The 21,350-nt window shown below is 38.6% G+C and overlaps 2 protein-coding genes and 1 pseudogene across 2 annotated transcripts; all 3 read right to left on the bottom strand.

Moving 5' to 3' along the window:
- Positions 1-1,584: 1,584 nt before the first annotated feature.
- LOC133746561 (metalloendoproteinase 3-MMP-like) lies at positions 1,585-2,835 on the bottom strand. The gene is made up of 2 exons (XM_062174732.1): positions 2,419-2,835; positions 1,585-2,208 (listed from the first exon to the last, which is right to left on the bottom strand). Exons 1-2 carry the CDS (start codon positions 2,825-2,827, stop codon positions 1,700-1,702), a joined length of 918 nt encoding a protein of 305 aa, XP_062030716.1. The 5' UTR covers positions 2,828-2,835; the 3' UTR covers positions 1,585-1,699.
- Positions 2,836-6,006: 3,171 nt separating this feature from the next.
- Positions 6,007-7,766, bottom strand: LOC133746569 (metalloendoproteinase 3-MMP-like). The gene is made up of 2 exons (XM_062174740.1): positions 7,349-7,766; positions 6,007-7,063 (listed from the first exon to the last, which is right to left on the bottom strand). The coding sequence occupies exons 1-2, from the start codon at positions 7,764-7,766 to the stop codon at positions 6,555-6,557; spliced, it is 927 nt and encodes a 308-aa protein (XP_062030724.1). The 3' UTR covers positions 6,007-6,554.
- An 8,863-nt stretch (positions 7,767-16,629) lies between these two features.
- Positions 16,630-20,111, bottom strand: LOC133746577 (metalloendoproteinase 3-MMP-like; annotated as a pseudogene).
- Positions 20,112-21,350: the final 1,239 nt, after the last annotated feature.

A 21,350-nucleotide genomic window follows, 5' to 3' on the forward strand; every position in this document is an offset into this window, starting at 1 on the left:
CAAGTGCTCGCCACCTTTAGATCAAATCAACGTCAGAGATCGAATCAGATGAGATATTTGTGAAAGAGCATTTATAGAGATTGTAACCCTCAAATTCATTAATAAAAATATATTACTTTGTACACGTGTTCTTCTTTCATTCGTTACAGGATTTTTTGTGTTTACAGATGCATGCTGAGCTCAAGATTTGGTTTCTGTTAGCAGTTAGGTTTGAGTTGTTGTATCAGAGAATTTGATGGGATTCAAATTGTGAAAGGAAGATAAGAATGGAAATGCAGAAAGATAAAGACTGGAAATGAAAAAAGTAGATTCAATTCATTGTTCAAAAGGTGGTTGCCAAAATGGCTGTAGGTACATAATATAACTGTGATATTGTCCAGTACAAGTCGGTTGTTCTACACGTGTCTACTAAGTACCACAACAGAGTGAAGGACTAAACATCATGGGCTTAATATTAGTGGACTAACTGGCTTAATATTAGTGGCAAAATCACGATTTGCCGTCGCAAACTGCCGTCGCAATTGGAGTTTTTTTTAGTAGTGACCTATTGGTTCAAAATTGAGAGATGAGGGAGTAAACATGTGAAATTGAAAAGGCAGGGACTGAACTGTTTTTTCCCTGAAAGTTCAGGGAGTAAACAGTAATTAACCCTAATTTTTTCTATTCTCTTCTTCTTTTAGTGTTATTTTTAATTAGTAGAGAATCTAGAATCCTCACACAACTTTTTTTTTTATATAAATTAAATTGAAGATTAGGCGATATTAGTTCCTTTGCGACAGTCGATTTGGGGTGACTGGCACTCACCCACAATCTCGAAAGAAAGGGGCCTCAAACAACTTTTATTCAATGTTGTACACAGGTACCAGGGGGCGGATCCAAGTAGAGTGTTGGTAGGGCTCAAGCCCTACCGAGATTTTTCCTATACATAACTTAGTACATGTATCATCTGCGTGTTTGAAGCCTTTTGTTGCATTGGTCAAGTGCTATGGCTTCTAGTGAGCCCTCTCAAGTTCGAATCCTATCGTTGTTAGCTTTTCATACCTTTTTTTTTCTTTTACTTCATCTTGTCTTTTAAATCCATAGTGGGTTCTAAGTTGGACCTTGGGCCTTCTTTGTGTGTGGTTTTGGATTTGTTTGGTATTTACTCTTTAGATTTGTATGTATTTGTATTAGTATTTTATCTTTGGGCTTGCATTTTAATACAAAAAGAATGTTAGGTCATTTTTTTTTCGAGTGAGTAGGTTGCAAAGATACATGGACTTTGTTTTACATTTTGTTTTCATTCAGAGTTCTTAGTTTTCTTTATTTTGGATGTAATCCTAAAAAGTGAGTGTGCTAGATGTGTGCTCTTGTAATATACTCTGTATAATAATTCTATCTAATGACACTGATGCGTGAGTAATTTCTGTACTATTTTCACTATAATAAGATTTTCAACCTCTTTCAATTATACTTACTCGGCTCTTCAGGGCTTAGACTTTTGCATTGTTGTACCAGAAAAAAAAAAAAAACCAATTATGAAGCCCTACCAATATTCAGATCCTAGATCCGCCCCTGACAGGTACATTAACATAGAGCAGGTACAATATTTGATAAGAAGAAATATTATTCCTTGACTCTGGGGTAACATAATAAGTACAAGGTGATATAAGGAACATTACTTAATTTGAATTATAATTATTTGATGGAGCACTATTACTCAAACGTTGTATAAAGCTTTTATTCCTTGAATATCGTCCTCATGCAAACTTTTATACGCTCCCTCGGGGATGGTTGGATACATGATAGCTTCCTCCACTGAGCTGTGTCCAAGTCCCAGAAGGTGCCCGATTTCATGCAAACCAACACTCTCAATGTCCATGGCACCTGGTTTGGCACCTACAGACCAAGTCTCTTCTGCGTCGTAGTGCAATGCTCCCTCCGTAGGGTAAGCAGCATGGGCCAGCTGTCCGCCAGGCCCATCAAATGAATTCCCGTCTCTATGATCACCCTTATGAAAGCTAACCTTCAAATCAGCACTCTGGTAATTTTGAGCCTTGCTGAATTTGAAGTGAGTGTTCTTAGCCCATGTTGAGAAAGCCTGTGCGACAGCGCCCTGGACTTCTGATGGGGTGCCGGCTTGAAAACCGTAAGTCAGATGGTATTTTGAAGAAGGCCATTTTAGATTTCCATCGGAAAATGAGAAGTGAACAGTGGTATGAATTGCACCTGTAAAACAATATCAAGTACTTTAATTCGTTTGACGTAATGATCAAGTCTTAATTCAAGATTATTATTATCTGCATGCTTTTAACAATTTTAATGTATCTACAAGTACAGTAATGTTTTCTTGATCAGTATCTGAGAGGAAAAACACTACTAATAAACAATATAAAATTAAGATGATAATCTAATTTTCTAGTAAGATGAAATACTTACGGTGCTGGCGCTTTATCTGGGCTGATCGCATGGATGTGGTGCCATTGATGATATCAGGCACACCACAACGAGGCATCATCATCGTTGATAGGGTTTTGTCGTCCAATGTTCCGGTGGACTTGAGGTGGAAATTGAGCTGGTAAGTCTTGACGGCTTCCTCCAAGTGCTCGTCAAAATCATCGTCATCGGAATGTCTCTGGTTCTCGTAATTTAAGTAACCGAACTTTTGAAGGTACTTCTTGAGGTCGTTGATGCCCTTGACCTTGTCACCTTTGTGACAACCCTTAAGATGCTCGAGGAACTCAAACGGAGATGAGTTTGCCGTTGCATTACAGAGGAAAGAAAAGAGGGCGAGGAGGAGGAGAACGAGAGTGACTGTGAAAAGAGAAAGATAAGATTTTGGTGCCATTGCTCCGAGTTAGAGTATGGATGTTGCTGAAGCCTCATACTCGCAATGGAATTTATAGGCAATAGCATTAATGTATAAATTTAAACAGATGGTGTGATCAATTACGTTTGTCTACAGAGTTGGTGTACGACGTCATGCATATACAGTCGTTGAGCTTAAGAAGCAGAAATCATATATAAAAAACGTTCTCACCAGAACATGCTGTAGACACCAAAAAATTAATGAAAATAAAATTCATTAAATAATTTGGTCAATACTTGAAATTATGACCGAATAAATTTAGTCGGCATGTGGGTCCACCAAAATGTGCACGCAGCTTGAGCGTAAGCAAAACCAAGCAGACTCAGAAAACGACACTTGGTGACACATGAAAGGCCCGACGGCAATAAATGAATTTGTTCCGGCTAAATCAATTGATATTAAAGCGGATCAATCAAATTAAATCAATTGATTCCAAGTCAAATCAAGCATTAAATTTCGTCTGCGGATTAGATGTCAATATATTTAAATTGATAATCAAGATGAAAATCAGCCATTAAATTAATTGACTAAATTTCTTAATAGTCGTGATTAAATCAGTTAATTAAAACTGATTGATTTGATTACGCAATTAATGAAATACAATTAAAATCAGCCATCAAATTGATTGGCTAATTTCTTAATGGTCATGCTTAAATCAGTTAATTAAAGATGATTGATTTGATTATGCTATTAATGAAATACAATTAAAATCAGCTATCAAATTGATTGGCTAATTTCTTAATGGTCGTGATTAAATCAGTTAATTAAAGCTGATTGATTTGATTATGCTATTAATGAAATACAATTAAAATCAGCCATCAAATTGATTTGCTAAATTTCTTAATAGTCGTGATTAAATCAGTTAATTAAAGCTGATTGATTTGATTAAGCTATTAATGAAATACAATTAAAATCAGCCATCAAATTGATTGGCTAAATTTCTTAATAGTCATGATTAAATCAGTTAATTAAAGCTGATTGATTTGATTATGCTATTAATGAAATATAATTAAAATCAACCATCAAATTAATTGACTAATTCCTTAATGGTCGTGATTAAATTAGTTAATTAAGGTTGATTGATTTGATTATGTTATTAAGGAAAATGCAATTAATTACGTGTCATCAAGGCATTCCAAATCGAGAGAGACGCCGACACTATAAATACCCCCTCTCAAATCAAGATGTGGGGACGACGACGATAGACAGAGGGACGCAAGTAGACAGAAGAAACCTCTCCAAAGTTCAGAAGTCTCCCAGCTCGTGAAGAACCATCAAGCTACCAAATAGCTGGTCACTTCACCTCACCGACTTCAGACAAGCAAGTGAAATCACCTGTAAGCTCAGAAGTCGTCAAACTCGCGGAGAATCAACAAGCACCAAGCAAAAGTGCGATTCATCCGCCATCAAAGCCATACTCGCCACGTGACACCCTCGTGGTTCAATTCTGATTAAGTTCAAGCCTCTGCAGCCCTTGATCATTTGTCGTCTTCAAGTCGTCAACAAAGCAAAGTTTCTGCCAAGTTCTTCATCAAGCTCGTGGATAATCAACAAGCACTAGCACTCGTGCCGATTCATTCACCATCAAAGCTAAAGAACACTCATCACGTGACATCGCTCGTGGCTCAAATCTGATCAAGAGCAAGCCGCTGCATCCCTTGATCAACCGCCTTCAGCAAGTCGTCAACAAAGTAAATCCTCTACAAGTTCTTTATCAAGCTCGTGGAGAATCAACAAGCACCAAACACACGTACCGGTTCATCCCCTACCAAAGCCGAAGAATGCTCACCACGTGACACCACTCGTGGCCTAAATCCGATTAAGATCAAGCATCTACAGCCCTTGGTCAATCGTCTTCCTCAAATCGTCAACATAATAAGAAGTTCATAGTGCAACTGTTCGATTCAAGATCAAGTGCTCGCCACCTTTAGATCAAATCAACGTCAGAGATCGAATCAGATGAGATATTTGTGAAAGAGCATTTATAGAGATTGTAACCCTCAAATTCATTAATAAAAATATATTACTTTGTACACGTGTTCTTCTTTCATTCGTTACAAGATTTTTTGTGTTTACACATGCATGCTGAGCTCAAGATTTGGTTTCTGTTAGCAGTTAGGTTTGAGTTGTTGTATCAGAGAATTTGATGGGATTCAAATTGTGAAAGGAAGATAAGAATGGAAATGCAGAAAGATAAAGACTGGAAATGAAAAAAGTAGATTCAATTCATTGTTCAAAAGGTGGTTGCCAAAATGGCTGTAGGTACATAATATAACTGTGATATTGTCCAGTACAAGTCGGTTGTTCTACACGTGTCTACTAAGTACCACAACAGAGTGAAGGACTAAACATCATGGGCTTAATATTAGTGGACTAACTGGACTACTTGAACTGTGGGCTTAATGCTAGGAAATTAATATGGGTGTGCTCAACAAAATCAGAGAATTGTGAAGGCGAAACTAGCCAGCTTGGACGTCGTAACATTCATTATCGACTAGACTAGATCATTGATGCACAAAATATACAAATACCAAATCCGCCCTCTATATATAAAACCAATTTCCAGATGGATGAGTTCACAATATGAGATAATATGAATGGGAGAGGTTGTCATATTCTAGTCATCTGATGTTTCCGATCGATAGCCACTTGTATGCATGATTGCCGTTTCTTTTGACATTAAACACGTACAAATTGTTTATTGATTATTTGATTATCATTACATCATATTTGTTTTCACCCATAGATTAGTTGATTCTACGGTTTTCAATATAATTATTTTTTTACACAAATAATGCTTAAAGAAAGACCTAAAGAAATCTAATTATTGTAGTTGTCGTGATAAGACTAATCGTATTTTTCTTCATTTTACGATTAAGAACTTCACTAGTGAATGCATATAGATATATGTACTCATGCATAAAACTTTTCTTTTTCTTTTTTGCTGAAAGGACGAGGATATATAAGAGATGAGTGACAACCTCCCGATCACTCTATTTTATTAATTAAAGAAAGAACAATAGGAGAGGGACCAAAATCAATACCTCCAACAACAAAAAGGCTAATAAAAACGAATTTGAGGAGAAAATAAAATGTTGCAAAACAAGAGGTGAGGCACATCTCATCACACCATAATTTACCAAAACATCAGTGATAAAGTAATCTGGGGTTCACATCCAAAACCAATTGGCAATGGATGGAGTGGCCCAAACCTTTATAAACCCATAGGCAAGATCCCATTTTTCCCATGTGGGATGTATATATTCTCAACACGCCCCCGCACGTGTGGCGAATTTTCAAGCCATACACGTGGACAACTTTGGGTGACGTGGAGCCCGTGTGGCCGTTAGGCATGCACACGTGGGTAACCCGCTTTGATACCATGATAAAGTAATCTGGGGTTCACATCCAAAACCAATTGGCAATGGATGGAGTAGCCCAAACCCTTATAAACCCATAAGCAATATCCCATTTTTCCCATGTGGGATGTATATATTCTCAACAATCAGCTCTTCATACATACAACAACTCTCTTTGTTACTTTTTAATCTGAAAAATCTATCTCGGCACAAGTTATTCAGATACCTTATTTGATAAAGGAAAGAATTAAAAGCTGACTGTGGGGGAGCATAATCAACAAAAGACTACGTGGTAATTAACAAGAAGGCATTGAATTGTTTGATCGAGCTAGTGCTAGCACTGCTCCTCAGACGTTGTATAAAGCCTTGATTCCTTGAACATCGTCCCCATGCAAACTTTTAGTCACTCCCGGGGGAATAGCTGGGGCCATGATAGCTCCCTCCACTGAGCTATGTCCAAGTCCCAGAAGGTGCCCTATTTCATGCAAAGCCACAGTCTCCAAGTCATAAGCACCTGGTGTAGCACCCACAGACCAAGGCTCATCTGCGTCGTAGTGGAATCTTCCATCCGACGGGCTAAAAGCATGGGCTAGGACCCCGCCCGGGCCGTCAAATGAATTCCCGTCTCCATGGTCACCCTTATGAAAACTAATCTTCAAATCCGCATTCTCGTAACTTTGGGACTGGCTGAACGTGAAGTGAGTGTTTCCAGCCCATGTTGCGAAAGCCCGTGCGACAGCGCCCGTGGCTTCGGATGGGGTGTTGGGGAGAAAACCGTAAGTGAGATGGTATTTAGAAGAAGGCCATTTTGGATTTCCCTGGAAAAATGAGTAGTGAGCAGTGGTATGAATTGAACCTGTAAAACAATACCGAGTACTTAAATCGTTAGACAGAATGTTCAAGTTTTAATTCAAGAGAATTACTGTATGGTTTTATTTTGATTTTGAATTTCAATTAACATATGGAGAATGGTAATTGTAGATGCATGTACAAATCATTTTCAGTATATTAATGTATAATTGTATATAGTAGTGCAGTAGTGTATGTTCTATTGATAACTCGTAAGAAGTCAGAGGACAACGTTAAAAAAAAAAAGTTGGAGGACAACGTAATTGTCTAATAAGATGAAAGAGCTAGATACCATGTTGGTGCCTTTTCTTGGCTGATCTCATGGACGAGGTGCCATTGATGATATCCGGCACGCCACAACGAGGTGTCATCATCTTCGACACTGTTTTGCCGTCCAGTGTTCCGGTGGACTTGAGGTGGTAATTGACCTGGTAAGTCTTGATGGCTTCCTCCAAAAGGTCATCAAAATCATCGTCGTCCGAATGACTGTGGTTCTTGTAGTTCAAGTAACCGTACTTTTCTAGGTATTTTTTGAGATCATTGATGCCCTTGACCTTATCACCTTTGTGGCAACCCTTCAGATTCTCAAGGAACTCAAATGGGGAAGATCTCTTGTTGTGGGGATGAGAAGCAGTTGCATAAGAGAGGAGAGTAAGAAGGGCAAGGAGGAGAGTGACAGTGAAGAGAGAAAGATTAGATTTGGATGCCATTGCTCCGAATTAGGTAGCTAGTTATATTTTGCAAAAGCGTCATATTTGTATTGCTATATATAGGCCATTCTTTGCTATGTTTTCCATATAGCGGTCTTCTTTAACAAAATAAGATGTGACTTTGACTAGTATTACTAGCTAGTCCTAAGGTTCGAGATGATCAATTGGGAGTAAAGAAGAAGGTATATAAATTAATATACTAGATCCTAAGTCGGAGAAGACGTTAAGTATTTGAGTGCTCATTCGATCAAGGTCATCACTTGCTAGAACTAGTCCTGCAGTTTACCTAATTACTCCCCTAAATTAATCAATTAAGAAGCCATTGGTGGACTACACATATAAATTGTGAAGACCTAAACTTCAAACGTGCCTCAAAGTTAATATATGTTTTGGGACCATTTTCTTAATAGTAAATAAAGATTAACGAGCTTCATCAAGTAGCCTTTTTCCGTCGAAAAGGAAACGAACTTTTTAATACAAAATACCTCAATGTTCGCTCACAATAATGTCTCATGAGAAACACCAATGGCATTTATTATTATTATTATTATTAATTTTTTTTTTTTTACTAGTACTACAATAGGTCTCACTTTGTATTTGACTCTCTAGACCGTCAGTCACTACTAGTTATTTGGTCTATGGCCATAGCCACAAGGAGCATTCCGTCACCTTATAAGCACAAATATAGCAAATATAGCTACGGACTGTAAAAGTAAAATGACAATTGAAATTAGTCTACTCATTTCATTTCATAGTCCCTTTATATAGGAATAGAATTACAACGGAAATATCAATTACATTAATGATACTAAATGCTGATTAATCCGTAATTGCGCTGATTGATGGTAATCACTGATTCCTTGATTCCCTCTCCGTCAGTTGCTTTGACGAGGGCACACAATATGTTTTTCCTTTAACACTTCCCCTTGTGCCAAGTCAAAGACGAAATGGTGCATGAGTTATTGCCTCACTAAAAACCTTGCCAAGTAACAATAAAAACCTTGTGGGACAAAAAATACACCTTGGTCGAAGGAAAAGAGCACAACGCACCTTCTACATTTGAGGCTGACATGTGTGTGTTACACTCCCCCTGACGTCTACACCTCCCCCTGATACTTGCATTAATCAAGGGAGTTTGGAAAGACTTCGCATTCCTATGTTTTTCACATGTTTCTCAAATGTGGCCTTGGGCAATAATTTGGTGAACAAATCTGCCACATTCTCCTCAGACCTTACTTGATTCACTTGAATCTTGAGGAGAGCCTGTTGTTGCTGATTGTAGAACTACTTTGGCGATATGTGTTTTGTGTTATCACCCTTAATATAATTACCTAGCTTCATCTGTTCGATGCAAGCTGCATTGTGTTCATAAATGCAAGTAGGCTCTTCAGTGGTAGAACTCAAACCACTAGTCCCTCGATCGATTATGTGCAATGATAGCTCTTAACCATACACACTCACAAACTGCCTCATGTAGAACAATGATCTCTGAGTGGTTCGAGGAGGTAGCCACAAGGGTTTGCTTGGTTGATCTCCAAGATATCGCTGTGTTCCCATTGGTAAATACATAACCAGTTTGGGAACGATCTTTATGTGGGTCAGAGACGTATCCAGCATCAGCAAAACCGACCAAAACGTCATTTGGCGTTTTAGTGTAGTGAGTGGCGGTTTCGCCATCAACATTTCCTTTAGGGATTGCAGTTCCATCTGCGGTCCCACTTGTCTCTCTGTAGGGAAAGAACAGTCACAAGTCAAAGGTTCATTTTAGGTATCGAAAATGTTCTTGATACCATTCTAGAGACACTGCGTTGGCGCTGAGCTAAATCTAGCTAACAAGTTCACTGAGAATGCAATGTCTGGTCGAGTACATTAGGCTAAGTACAATAATGCGCCTATTGCACTTAGATAGGGAATTTCAGTTCCCAACACATCTTCGTCATCTTCCTTTGGACGAAATGGATATTTCTTCGCATCATCCAAGCTTCGACCGATCATGGGAGTGCTAGCAGGATGCGCTTTTTCCATGTTAAATTGCCTGACTTTTGGACATACGCAGACTGGTGGATTAGTATTCCACAAACTCGGTGTTCTAGTTCAAGGCCTAGATAGAATCGAGTTTTCCCAAGATCCTTCATCTCAAATTCGGATTTCAAGTAGCTCGCGGTTTCTCTTATTTCATCAAGAGTACCTATTATGTTCATATCATCGACATATACAGCTACAATTGCAAATCCGAAACTTGTTTTCTTTATGAATAAGCAGGGGCATACTTCATCGTTCTTATATCCCTTCCTAATCAAGTAGTCACTTAGACGGGTATACCACATCCGCCCGGATTGTTTCAATCCGTAAAGTGAGCGTTTCAACCTAATTGCAAACGCACTCCATGGTTTAGAGTCACTTGACTTGGGTAATGTAAGGCCATCAGGCACTTTCATATATATCTCTGAATCTAGATCCCCATAGAGATATGCAGTAACCACATCTATGAGCTGCATTTCCAGTCCTTCGGAAACTACTAAGCTAACTAAGTAGCGGAACATTATAACGTCCATTACGGGAGAGTATGTCTCCTCGTAGTCAATTCCAGAGCGTTGTGAGAAACCTTGTGCCACAAGGCGAGCCTTGTACCTTAGGACTTCATTCTTCTCATTACTCTTTTTGACAAAGACTCATTTATGTCCTACAGGCTTTACACTTGGTGGGGTTAGCACTACCTGACCAAATACATGTCTCTTTGTCAGAGAATCTAATTCTGCCTGGATTGATTCTTTCCATTTAGGCCAATGATCTGCTCTTTGTTGACATTTTGCAACAGAGTGTGGTTTGATATCATCGTGCTCTATGATTCCTTGAGCAACAGTATATATCATCAATGTGTATGGAAGATCTTTCTATCAACTCATACGCACTCTCATAATCCTATGAGATTTCTTTGTTCTCTGGAATCATTTCAAACATCGGAGCGTCCTCCAGTATTGATTCATGGACATAACTGTAATCAGAGACAATCTCATGAGAGGGATTCTCTACATTGATGATTAATGGATCGGCTTGTGCCTTACTCACCCTCTTCTTCCTTGGGTGAGTGTCAATCGAACCAAGTGGCCTCCCCCTCTTCCTTTGGGGAGCCACGGCCTCAACCACACCTCCACTAAGTGTGGTTGCAGTGCCTCTATCTACAACACCGTGCCCATTGTTGGGGACTTCTAACCTTGCAGGCACATTTGCAGCTGGTATATGTGATCTCATCACTTTACGATATCAGTAAACATATCAGGCATCGAATCTGCTATGTTCTGAAGATCGATTATTCTTTTCACTTCACTTTCACTTTGTGAAGTGCGGGGATCAAAATGAGACTGAGTGGGGACAAACCATGACAATTCCTGTCGTTCCCTTGGAAAATCCTTTTTCCTATCTCCCTCTAACAACGGGAAGACTGTCTCATCAAAGTGATAATCCGCAAATCTAGCGGTAAAGAGATCGCCTGTCAAGGGTTCCAAATAGCGGATAATTGTTGGGAATTCGTATCCAACATAAATACTTAATTGTCTCTAGGGACCCATTTTGGTGCGCTGTGGGGGCGCAATAGGCACATATATTGTGCAACCAAATATGCGTAAGTGTGAAAATGTCAGGCTCATATCCAGTTACCAACTGGTACGCAAAAAATGGTTGGCTAGCAGTGGGTCTGAACCGAATAAGTAAAGCTGCGTGCAATATTGCATAACCCCATGCAGAAATAGGCAGGTTGGTGCGCATAACCAATGCCCTAGCCACCATCTATAGCCTTTCGATGGTGGCTTCTGCGAGACCATTTTGTGTATACACATGGGGTACAGGATGCTCCACATCGATCCAATAGACATGCAATAATCATCAAATGCTTTTGATGTAAACTCTCCAGCGTTATCAAGTCTTATAGACTTGATAGGGTGATCAGGGTGATGAGCCCTTAAAAGTATAATCTGTGCTAGGAGTTTTGCAGCAATTATTGTGGACAATAAAGCGACATGTGACCAGATTGTCGAAGCATCCACTAGAACCATAAAGTACTTGAATGGTCCGTATCTTGGATGGATAGGTCCACAAATATCTCTTTGTATCCTTTGTAAGAATGGAATGTTTTGTTTTGTATCTTTAGCATAGGAATGTCTCAATCATGTTTTTGCTAAAGAGCCGGCTTTGCAAAACGAGTGATGTGCCTTTGAAATAGTCAATGAGGCATAATGGGAGGTAGTGCTTCTGGTACTTTAGAAAGCAATGATTGCATTTGAGCAGTACTAGGACCGACACCTTGCAGTGTGACGGATTTTTTTCCCACTTTATTTTTCACTTGAAATAAAGGATGTCCATATGAGTTCTTTAAAATACGGATCATCATGCCAAAGCCTGTATGAGTCAGTGTCCCACATTTCATTGTTGGTGACAGCATAGGATTCAATTATCCAAATCGTAGTGAGGTACAGTCCATTAGGTTGACTCATAAGTTTCTCTAAAATGTGTTTCCTTCCACATTCATTAGAGTTAATATCAAGGTATTCAGTTCCATTCTCACAGTGTGTTTCTACTGGATAACCGTTGGCACAAATATCTTTGAAAATTAACAAGGTTCGATTAGCTCTTGGTCCATACAGAGCATATCTCATTTTCTTTAGAGTATTTCTATTTAGGTAGAATGATAATCTTTTCATTCTAAGTTTTTCTTTTTTCTAGATGTATTGCTTTACATCTTTATAGTGCTATTTCGAACCATGTAAATATGTGTAGTAAATAAATTTGAATAAATTCAATGCTTCAAAATAAAATTCAAAATTTATTAATATGCCAACGATAATCAAATCAAGGTCTTGTTCAGAAATCTAATTCATCAAACCATTCTTTAAGACCAAGCAATAGTCTAATTAGAAATGAGGCATTATGCCTTCACATATGTCTTTGGAAAATAAATAAAGCAGATCAGTCAAAGTCTGAAGCATCCATTGACGGAGCAAGTTCATTGTTGCCATTGAAGTCTGCAATAGTGAGGTTGACATCTGGGTCATGACCTTCTTCTTCCATATAGTGAGCCTTTTGTTCTTTAGACTCCTTATACCTCTTGTAAGTGGCCGCAACTATGTTGCTTGCTTGGCAGTTCTTGTACCAATGCCCAATGACTCCACACCTATAGCATGGTTCATTGCCAACTCTATCCTGTTTGACTGAAGGGTTCTTGGGTGCCCTTTGCACCTTGTTTCCATGACCAGTAGAGCCAACACCACCATCTATGCTCCATACATTGGGAGGGCCTCCACGACCCCCACGTCCCTTGCCACATGGTGCATTGTTACCACCTGGGTAGGGATCAGTATGTCCAACCCCCTTTGCATTGGGGTTCTTTCCACCTTTCACTTTGCCATAATTAGCCTCGGAAATTTTCTTTGTCCCAACCGGCCTGACATTATTGTTTAAAAGAACCTCATTATGCCTCTCAGCCACTTGCAGTAGGTTGATCAGTTGATTGAATGTTGTGATTCTTTTGTTGTCATACTCCAGCCTATACTGGTTCGCTAGTATAATTGCTGAAGTTGGAAAAGTAGAAAGAGTCTTCTGGATCATATCATCTTCTGTGAGTTCCTTTCCACAGAAATTTAGACGTGCCTTGAGGCGCAACATATCCTTGTTGAAGTCATTTATCCTTTTATAGTCAAGCAGGCGGATTTCATTCCACTGAACGGTTAGTTCTGGGAGCAAGGTGTCATAAATGTTCCCAAAACGTCATTTAAGGGCATCCCACAGTTCTTTGGGTGTCTTTAACTGAAGGTACTCCCAGCGTAGGCTAGGATCAATATGTCGCCTCAGAAACATTAAGGCATTTGCTTTCACCTTATTAGATAGTTCATCATCTTTGGGGTCAGTAATGGTGACAGTGTAGTCTTTTGCCACAAAGGCAGTTTCTACATCGGAAACCCAACAGTGGTACTCAAGTCCATCTCAGTCCAAAATGTCAAATTCAGGTCGAGTTGGATCAGCCATCTACATAAACAAGAGAGAATAAATAAATTACGCAGTCATAAAGACATCCACGTGAATTATTTTCCAAACATATGAATTAGATTTCAAGACCAAGATTCGTAATGGTCACATTTTGTTTTCGATGCTATGTGAAAATACTTTATCACGATAAGTGTGTGTGTATAATGCGCATGAATTTTCATTATCATGGCAAAGCGGATTGTATATGTTGCATGCTAAAAATAACCATAGCACATTTAAACATAGCATATATAAAAATAAACTACATGGCATGCTCAAATTTCACACATATACAACAAATTATATACTACACATAATAAGAGCAATAATATATCATGCATAAAATAAAATATAAAAAATAGCATAATATAAAGGCATGCGTAGGCATAATTTATATAAGTGTAAATAAAAACATGCTCAAAATTTCATAAATAATATATAACAAAATATATATAATCATGCTTAAAGATAATTATATAAAACAAAAGTAACCAGGCATGCTTGAAATGATCAAAATTATCTAACTAAACATGCTCAATAACAAAATATAATAAAAGCATAAATAATAAAATATAAAGCATGTTTAAAAATAGAAAATAAAATTCACATGCTCGGTATAAAATAAAATAAAGAAAACATACTTCATTTCGAGAAAAAAAAAACGATCCTAGCGCACGCGCGTATTAATGCAGGCGTGCGTAGCGATATTTTTGGACTTGAGAAAAACTGGACTGCTTCCTCTCTTTTTTTCAGCAATAGACCACAAGGCTTTTTTTCTTTTGTTTTTGTTTTCTTTTTTTTTTTCTTTTCTTGGGCCGCAGGCCTGCTTCTTTTTTTTTGTTGGGCCGGGTCTTTTCTTTGGGCCTGGTCAGTCCCGTTATTTTTTTTTATTTTGCTGTTTTTGTTCTGGGCCGCCCTTTTTCTTTCTTTTTTTTTAGGCCGGGTCCCTACTCTCTTCTCTCTCTTTTTTTTCCTCTTTTTTTTTTTTCTCTCTCTCTCTCTCTTTCTTTTTTTAATCTCTTCTCCGCGTGTTCTTCCTTCTGGTGGCTATCGATCTCTGCAGCGCAGCAGGTGAGCGGACACATGCCGGGACTGGGCAGGCGCTGGGGGCTGCGCTTACACCGCGAAAAGGTGTTAGGATCTGCTGCAACGACGGGATCGACAGGGCCGAGGTTGCGCAGGAATGGGGAGGGCCGAGGGTGGAGGCAGCGCGGGACTGGGCGGGGGCAGCAGCGAGGTGGGTCTGCCGGTGTTGTTGATGCGCATAGGTTGAGGCCGGCTGGGTTCGCGCGGGTGGGCAAGCTGGAGGGCACGGCCTGGTTGGCTGGGCGTGCTAGGCAGGAGGTTCCGGTGAAGGGAAGAAGGTGAGGCTCCGGTGTGGGCTGGCGGTCCCCGATCTGGACGAGAATTTTTTTTTTTTTTTTTTTCCGACAGGAAGAAGAAAGAAATTAGAAAATTAGGTTTTTTTCTTGGCTATTGGCTCTGAGTGTGCTGATAACGTGTAAAAGTAAAATGACAATTGAAATTAGTTTACTCATTTCATTTCATAGTCCCTTTATATAGGGATAGAATTACAACGGAAATATAGATTACATTAATGATACTAAATGCTGATTGATCCGTAATTGCGCTGATTGATGGTAATCACTAATTCCTTGATTCTCTCTCCGTCAGTTGCTTTGACGATGACACACAATATGTTTTTCCTTTAACACGGACATAATATTATGACAATTCACCGTCTTAAACGGAAAATTGTTGAAGAAATCACTCTCAATGGCACACCTTCCGTCGCACTCTTTCAAATAGGAACAGAACTCATACGTCGCATAATACTCCACCGACCACCGTGACTAGTCATCGATCAGAAGTATAGGTTATTCATTCTTCGAAAGAGAAATCAAGTCTCTTATGAAGTATTTTTGGGTCGATGTTCGCCTATCACTCTCCGCCATTGTTGGAAAATTCTTCAAATAGCTAGCTAGTTGGCAAACAATTAAAAGGTAATGCGAATTCAGAACCAAACCATATATAAGTGTGTGTGTGTGTTTGGCATTTGGGGACAATGACGAAATATGAAAAATTATATTAAGGTTTTTATTTTACTTTTTTTTTTTTTGAAATTTTTTTTGCATCATATTCTATTATTAATTGGTAATACATTATTTTTTAGAACTGCTTCAAGTGACGAACTCAAATATTTTGTCCTGATTTTTCTTAATGATTTTCTCAGTTTCCCAACTATAGAAAATCGTAAAAAACAATTTGGTCAAAATTTTTGAGTTCCATAAGTTCTTAAATTACTTGAAAGGGCAAAAGTCACAAATAGTACCCTAATTTAAAGTCACTCTACAATCGTGTGCTATAATATATAGTTTTGGGTATAAACCATGATTTTAAATCAAAAAATAAAATTTTAAAAACAATTCAAGGGTTAATTCTCGTTAAGTTGAGATAGTATATCATATCATTCTTTGTGTTAGTCTCGCTTAAATGAACACCATTAGTTTATTTTCCATCTGCACCAACAAATATATGGTGGCATGGATCAAGAGTTTAGAAGATGATCTGCTTGGCAATTATCTCATCCATATGGAAAATTTCAGAACTGGGAAATATATTGTTAAATTATAATTACGGAGACTAAAATAGTGGAAATTATGGTTTACAAACTCTCAAGTACATGATACTGAGGTCCTTTTTTTTTTTTTTTTTTGAAAATACTGAGGTCCCTTATTTGAAAATGAAAAACGCAAAGTTCACTTTATGTGAACTACCCCCATAATTGAAAACTGAATTGAAACTACAATACATATTTCTTCATATAAATTAAACACGGCAGCTCTCAAACGTTGTATAAAGCCTTGATTCCTTGAACATCGTCTCCATGCAATCCCTGAGTCACTCCGGGACGGATAGTAGGTTACATGATAGCTCCCTCAACTGAGCTATGGTCAAGTCCCAGAAGGTGTCCAATCTCATGCAACGCCACCGTCTCCAAATCGTAAGAACCTTGCTCAGCTACAACTAACCACAACTCATCGGCATCATAATGAAATCTTCCATCGGAAGGTGCAAAAGCATGAGCCAGGATCCCTTGGCGCCAGTCTGGGTAGCCATCTCCATGATCACCGCTGTGGAAACCGACCTTCAGGTCCGCATTCTCGCCACTTTATGCCTGGCTGAAAGTGAAGTGTGTATTAGCAGCCCATGTTTCGAGAGCCCGTGCCACGGGACCCTTGGCTCAATCTAAGGTTTCGGGGAGAAAACCGTAGGTGAGATGGTACTTTGATGAAGGCCACTTAGCTAGGGTTTCCACTGAAAAATGAACAGTGAGCGGTGGTATGAATTGAACCTGCGAAATAGTATCGAGTACATCCATTAGATTCAGGACCTCATCTTGAGTTTTAAGATTCAAAAACTACGTAAGGGTAAAATGTCTTTATGTACGTCTGGGAAAGCAAATGTAAACCTAGGTCAAACTGAGTTACTTTCCTAATTAATTAATTAACCACTGTAAAAACTACTTTGTGTATTCTCATTGTTTTCTAATAATGGACACAAATCTTTTCTATAAGGATGAAACATATAGCGCCAGGAGGACTGGGTACACGACTTTTCTTGCCTAAACGCATCCCCGAAGTGCCATTGATGATGTCCGGCACACCACAACGAGGCATCATCATCTTCGATACTGTTTTGCCATCCAATTTGCCTGTTGGCTTGAGGTGGTATTTGAGCCGGTAATTCTTGATGGCTTCCTCCAAGAGGTCGTCGAAGTCATCGTGGTTAGAAAGAATGTGTTTCTTGTAGTTCAAGTAACCAAATTTTTCAAGGTATTTTTTGAGGTCATTGATACCTAGCTTTGACCTTGTCACCTTTGTGACACCCCTTGAGATGCTCAAGGAATTCAAAAGGGGATGATAATTTGTTGTGAATTTCTTTTGCATTTGCACAAGAGAGGAGAGGAAAGACGGCGAGGAGGACAAAGAGAGTGATTGATCCAGCACAGAGAAAGATTAGATTTTGAAACCATTTTGGATTAGGATGGAGTGTAGCAAAACCCTTGAATTTTGGTTGCTATTTATAGGGTTAATTACAATATGATCTCTTGTCAAATAATTTTGACAAGTAACAGTGTACCGGTTAATTTGGTCTTGATGTTCGAGATGAATTGGAAGAAACTACAATAAAACAAGAACACAAATAATAGATAATTCTTAACCAGGAGAGTACATTGGGTTTTAACTTAACGTCCTAGTCATTCTACGGGAGACTACTGTAGGAAGGCTAGTCTTGCATATACGTACAGTTTGGGTGACTGGATCTCTAAATTGAATCAATTAATTAACTATGGAGATATAGACGTGTTGAAAGGACCGAGTCAAAGTTTATGCCGAAGAAATGAAGAGCGCGCCATCATAGAAAGAAAGGAGTTATAAACTATTCCAATATTCCCAAAAAAGGTAGATGGAGCTCAACAGTTTCTGTTTAATTAACTAGCTCAGGGTGGAAATTTGCTGTTCTATAATTTAGAGGCCATGTTCACAGCTCATCATAGCCGGCCGGATGTGGACGGGGTAAGCAGGAATTTTTTTTTTTTGATTTGTCAATCACATAGTGTCCTCAAATGCTTCATAGGTCTATAGACTAATCCGTGCTCAGTGGATCTTGTCAGAACGCTTCCTTCTCCCTGACCACCAAGAATATATTGGGATTTAACTCCAATAAGCGTCGGCGGAATTCGAACCCGGGTGTGGGGGTTCCACACCTGGAGGCTCTTACCAATAGTTTGCCCTACCCATTATGTAAACTTGTAAAGTACGTCAACTAGAACGCTTCTCTGATATATTGTTCGCGGCTGCATCTGTTTCTTTTCCAGGGTTTGATATAACTTCCAGCTAGATTCATGTCAGAGTTTACGTACTCCACTCTACTTCCCATTTTTCCTTGCTATGATTGACGTGGGCTGGTAAAATTTAAGTCCAAAATGTTTTGGATGGTAACAAGGAATATCGATGAACATAAATCCATAGCAGTAAACATGCAACGGAGCTCATCATGAGTATACAAGCTAGTTAATTAGTGGGAGTCTAAGACTAATTACGGTGTAAGGATGACTGGTAATTGGTTTCATTTTTACAACAGTTGAAAGGATTGTCAACGTCAATTAGTATCATTTGAGTTTTCCTTTCTGTTGGTTAATCAAGGCTACTTCTCTCAAAATTCTCTGAAACAAGCACAAACAGCTACATGTTCAAGTATGCGAAACCATATTTGGAAGTGATGTGAAATAGTGAAAATAACCCACCCCATGTTCGTCTTCTATCAGTTTAGGAATGATATGAAAACCTTGGTATAGCCATAATTGTACAATATCCATTACAAAGAAGAGCATTTACAGATAAAGAAGGCTAGTATTCTTCACATCCCCATTTTTAGGCAATGGAAGAAAATCAAATAAGCAGTAGAGTTTCATCTAAACTTACGAAATGAGGTACGTACTAGGAACTTGCTTGGTTAAAATGAAAGCTTAATATTTAGCCTGCTACTATATAGATACTTCCAGCTTAAACATCAAAGATGTTCTATTCCCCTGCATGTCTGGCACAACGTACTACTCTTCTTAATTTCTATATATTCCAGACTCCAGCGCAAAGGAAGAAGCAATTAGCCCTAACCTGTCTATCGACCCTGAGAATGTGCACAAAACCACAGCAACTGACTTTAGCATCCAAATTGCAAACATAGAGGAACACTTTCAATTATTTATTAAAAAGACCTCATCAAGCAGTGACATGATCAGCTCATCCGCAATCTTTAAGATTGTATAACCCGATGGCAGTTGACACACTTAACCTAAAGCCATTTAAATTAAATAAAAGATCGAATAGACGTAACATGCATCTGTTTAAGGTGTCTAACATTCATCCAAATCCTTACATAAGATTATCTGAAAGATTAAAGAATATCTAGCTACACATCATGAATCTTTAACCCATACAACAATAATGTCAATGCAGCTCCATAGTTACAAGAGGTGGTCAAAGTCTTGATGCCTTCCTCCACGAAATCCTCATCGTCATTGGACTGATTGTGGATCTTGTAGTTCAACTCCAAGAAACCAAATTTTTTGAGAAATTTTTGGAGGTCATTGATGCTTTTGACCTCACCTTTGAGAGACCCGTTGAGATGCTCAACGAATTCAACTGGGGATGATGTTTTGTTGTGAGTTTCTTCTGCATTTGCACAAGAGAGGAGAGTAAAGAGGGTGAGAAGGAGGAAAGCGAGTGTGAAGAGAGAATTAAGACTAGATTTTGAAGCCATTGTGGTTTAGGATGGAATGTATTGCAAAAGCCTCAGATTTGATTGCTATATATAAGAAATTACAAAAGCAAGAACAGAAATAGTAGATAATTTCTAGCGCATAGACTTCGTCGGGACTATTGTAGTCTTTGAACCGTAACGCGGTAGTCTTTCTAAGGGACTATTGTAGGAAGGCCAGTCTTGCCTATGCGTACAGTTTGGGTGGCGATGATTAAATGAAGCCATTAAGATATAGACGTTGGAATCGTCAAAGTTTCTGTGTCTAGCAGTGAAGACGTGAAGAGCCTGATAATTTAGTTGCTACCGACAGTTTTTTTTTTTTTTTTTTTTTTTTGAAAAAACTTTCTATAACTTTTTTATGCTGGATCCATAATCGGAATGATTTACTTTATGTTAGTAAACACATCGGGAGTCATGTATTAAAATTATTTTTATTGTTATATTAATTTTAAATTAGTAAAGGTGTCATACGTGCATAATAAGGGAAGTCGATGATCACCCAATAACGAAGGTCATCATGAACTGTAGATCTGTAGCTACTTACTGAGAGCCTACCACTGATTAACTGGTGAAAGGAAAACTGGTAATTGATTTCCTTTAGGATTATTGAAATTGATTTGTATCATTTCAGATTTTCTTTTTGTTGTTCAATTAAGACTACTCTCAAAATTCTCTGAAAGAAGCACACAGACACGCCTCTCTGTACAAGCATGCGAAACTATAATTAGGAGTGATGCGAAACAGTGAAGGTTGTTAGGGTTATAAAAGTCATTTCTGTTGTAATCAATTAAGCTAGATAATTAGTTAATTAGGTTGCTAATTTCTGTTAAGCATGCACAGTTAGTTAGGTCTTGTGCCCTTGATTTGTGACACATGTCACTCATCTAAGCCATTACCTCTAACTATATAAACACCCTATCTGTACATTTTCTATTTCAGTTAGACAATTCAGTGGTTCATATTCATCGAATTCTCTCTGCAACTTTCTTCGTCTTTAAGCTTTCATACCAGCTTTCATGGTATCAAAGCCAGGTTGTACAAGTGGAGCTGATACAGGAGAGGAAATGTGAGATTGTGTATAGGCTTGAACAGGTGAAGACAGATGGGAAGTGGCATAATGCACAGCTTGTGTATATACTTGAGGTGAAGCCACAGTAGGTGAGGCTGAAAAAGAGGAGGCAACTGGAGTCACAGATGAGGATGCAGATGGTGTCACAGTGAATTGAGGTGATGCAGGGA

This window comes from Rosa rugosa, chromosome 1, assembly GCF_958449725.1.
Source record: "Rosa rugosa chromosome 1, drRosRugo1.1, whole genome shotgun sequence".
NCBI classification, from domain to species: Eukaryota; Viridiplantae; Streptophyta; class Magnoliopsida; order Rosales; family Rosaceae; genus Rosa; species Rosa rugosa.

Coding starts and splice junctions, on each gene's coding strand:
- LOC133746561 (XM_062174732.1), bottom strand. CDS start 2,827: ATGGCACCAAAATCTTATCTTTCTCTTTTCACAGTCACTCTCGTTCTC. Junction 2,209..2,418: donor CCAGATAAAGCGCCAGCACC/GTAAGTATTTCA, acceptor ATTGTTTTACAG/GTGCAATTCATACCACTGTT.
- LOC133746569 (XM_062174740.1), bottom strand. CDS start 7,766: ATGGCATCCAAATCTAATCTTTCTCTCTTCACTGTCACTCTCCTCCTT. Junction 7,064..7,348: donor CAAGAAAAGGCACCAACATG/GTATCTAGCTCT, acceptor ATTGTTTTACAG/GTTCAATTCATACCACTGCT.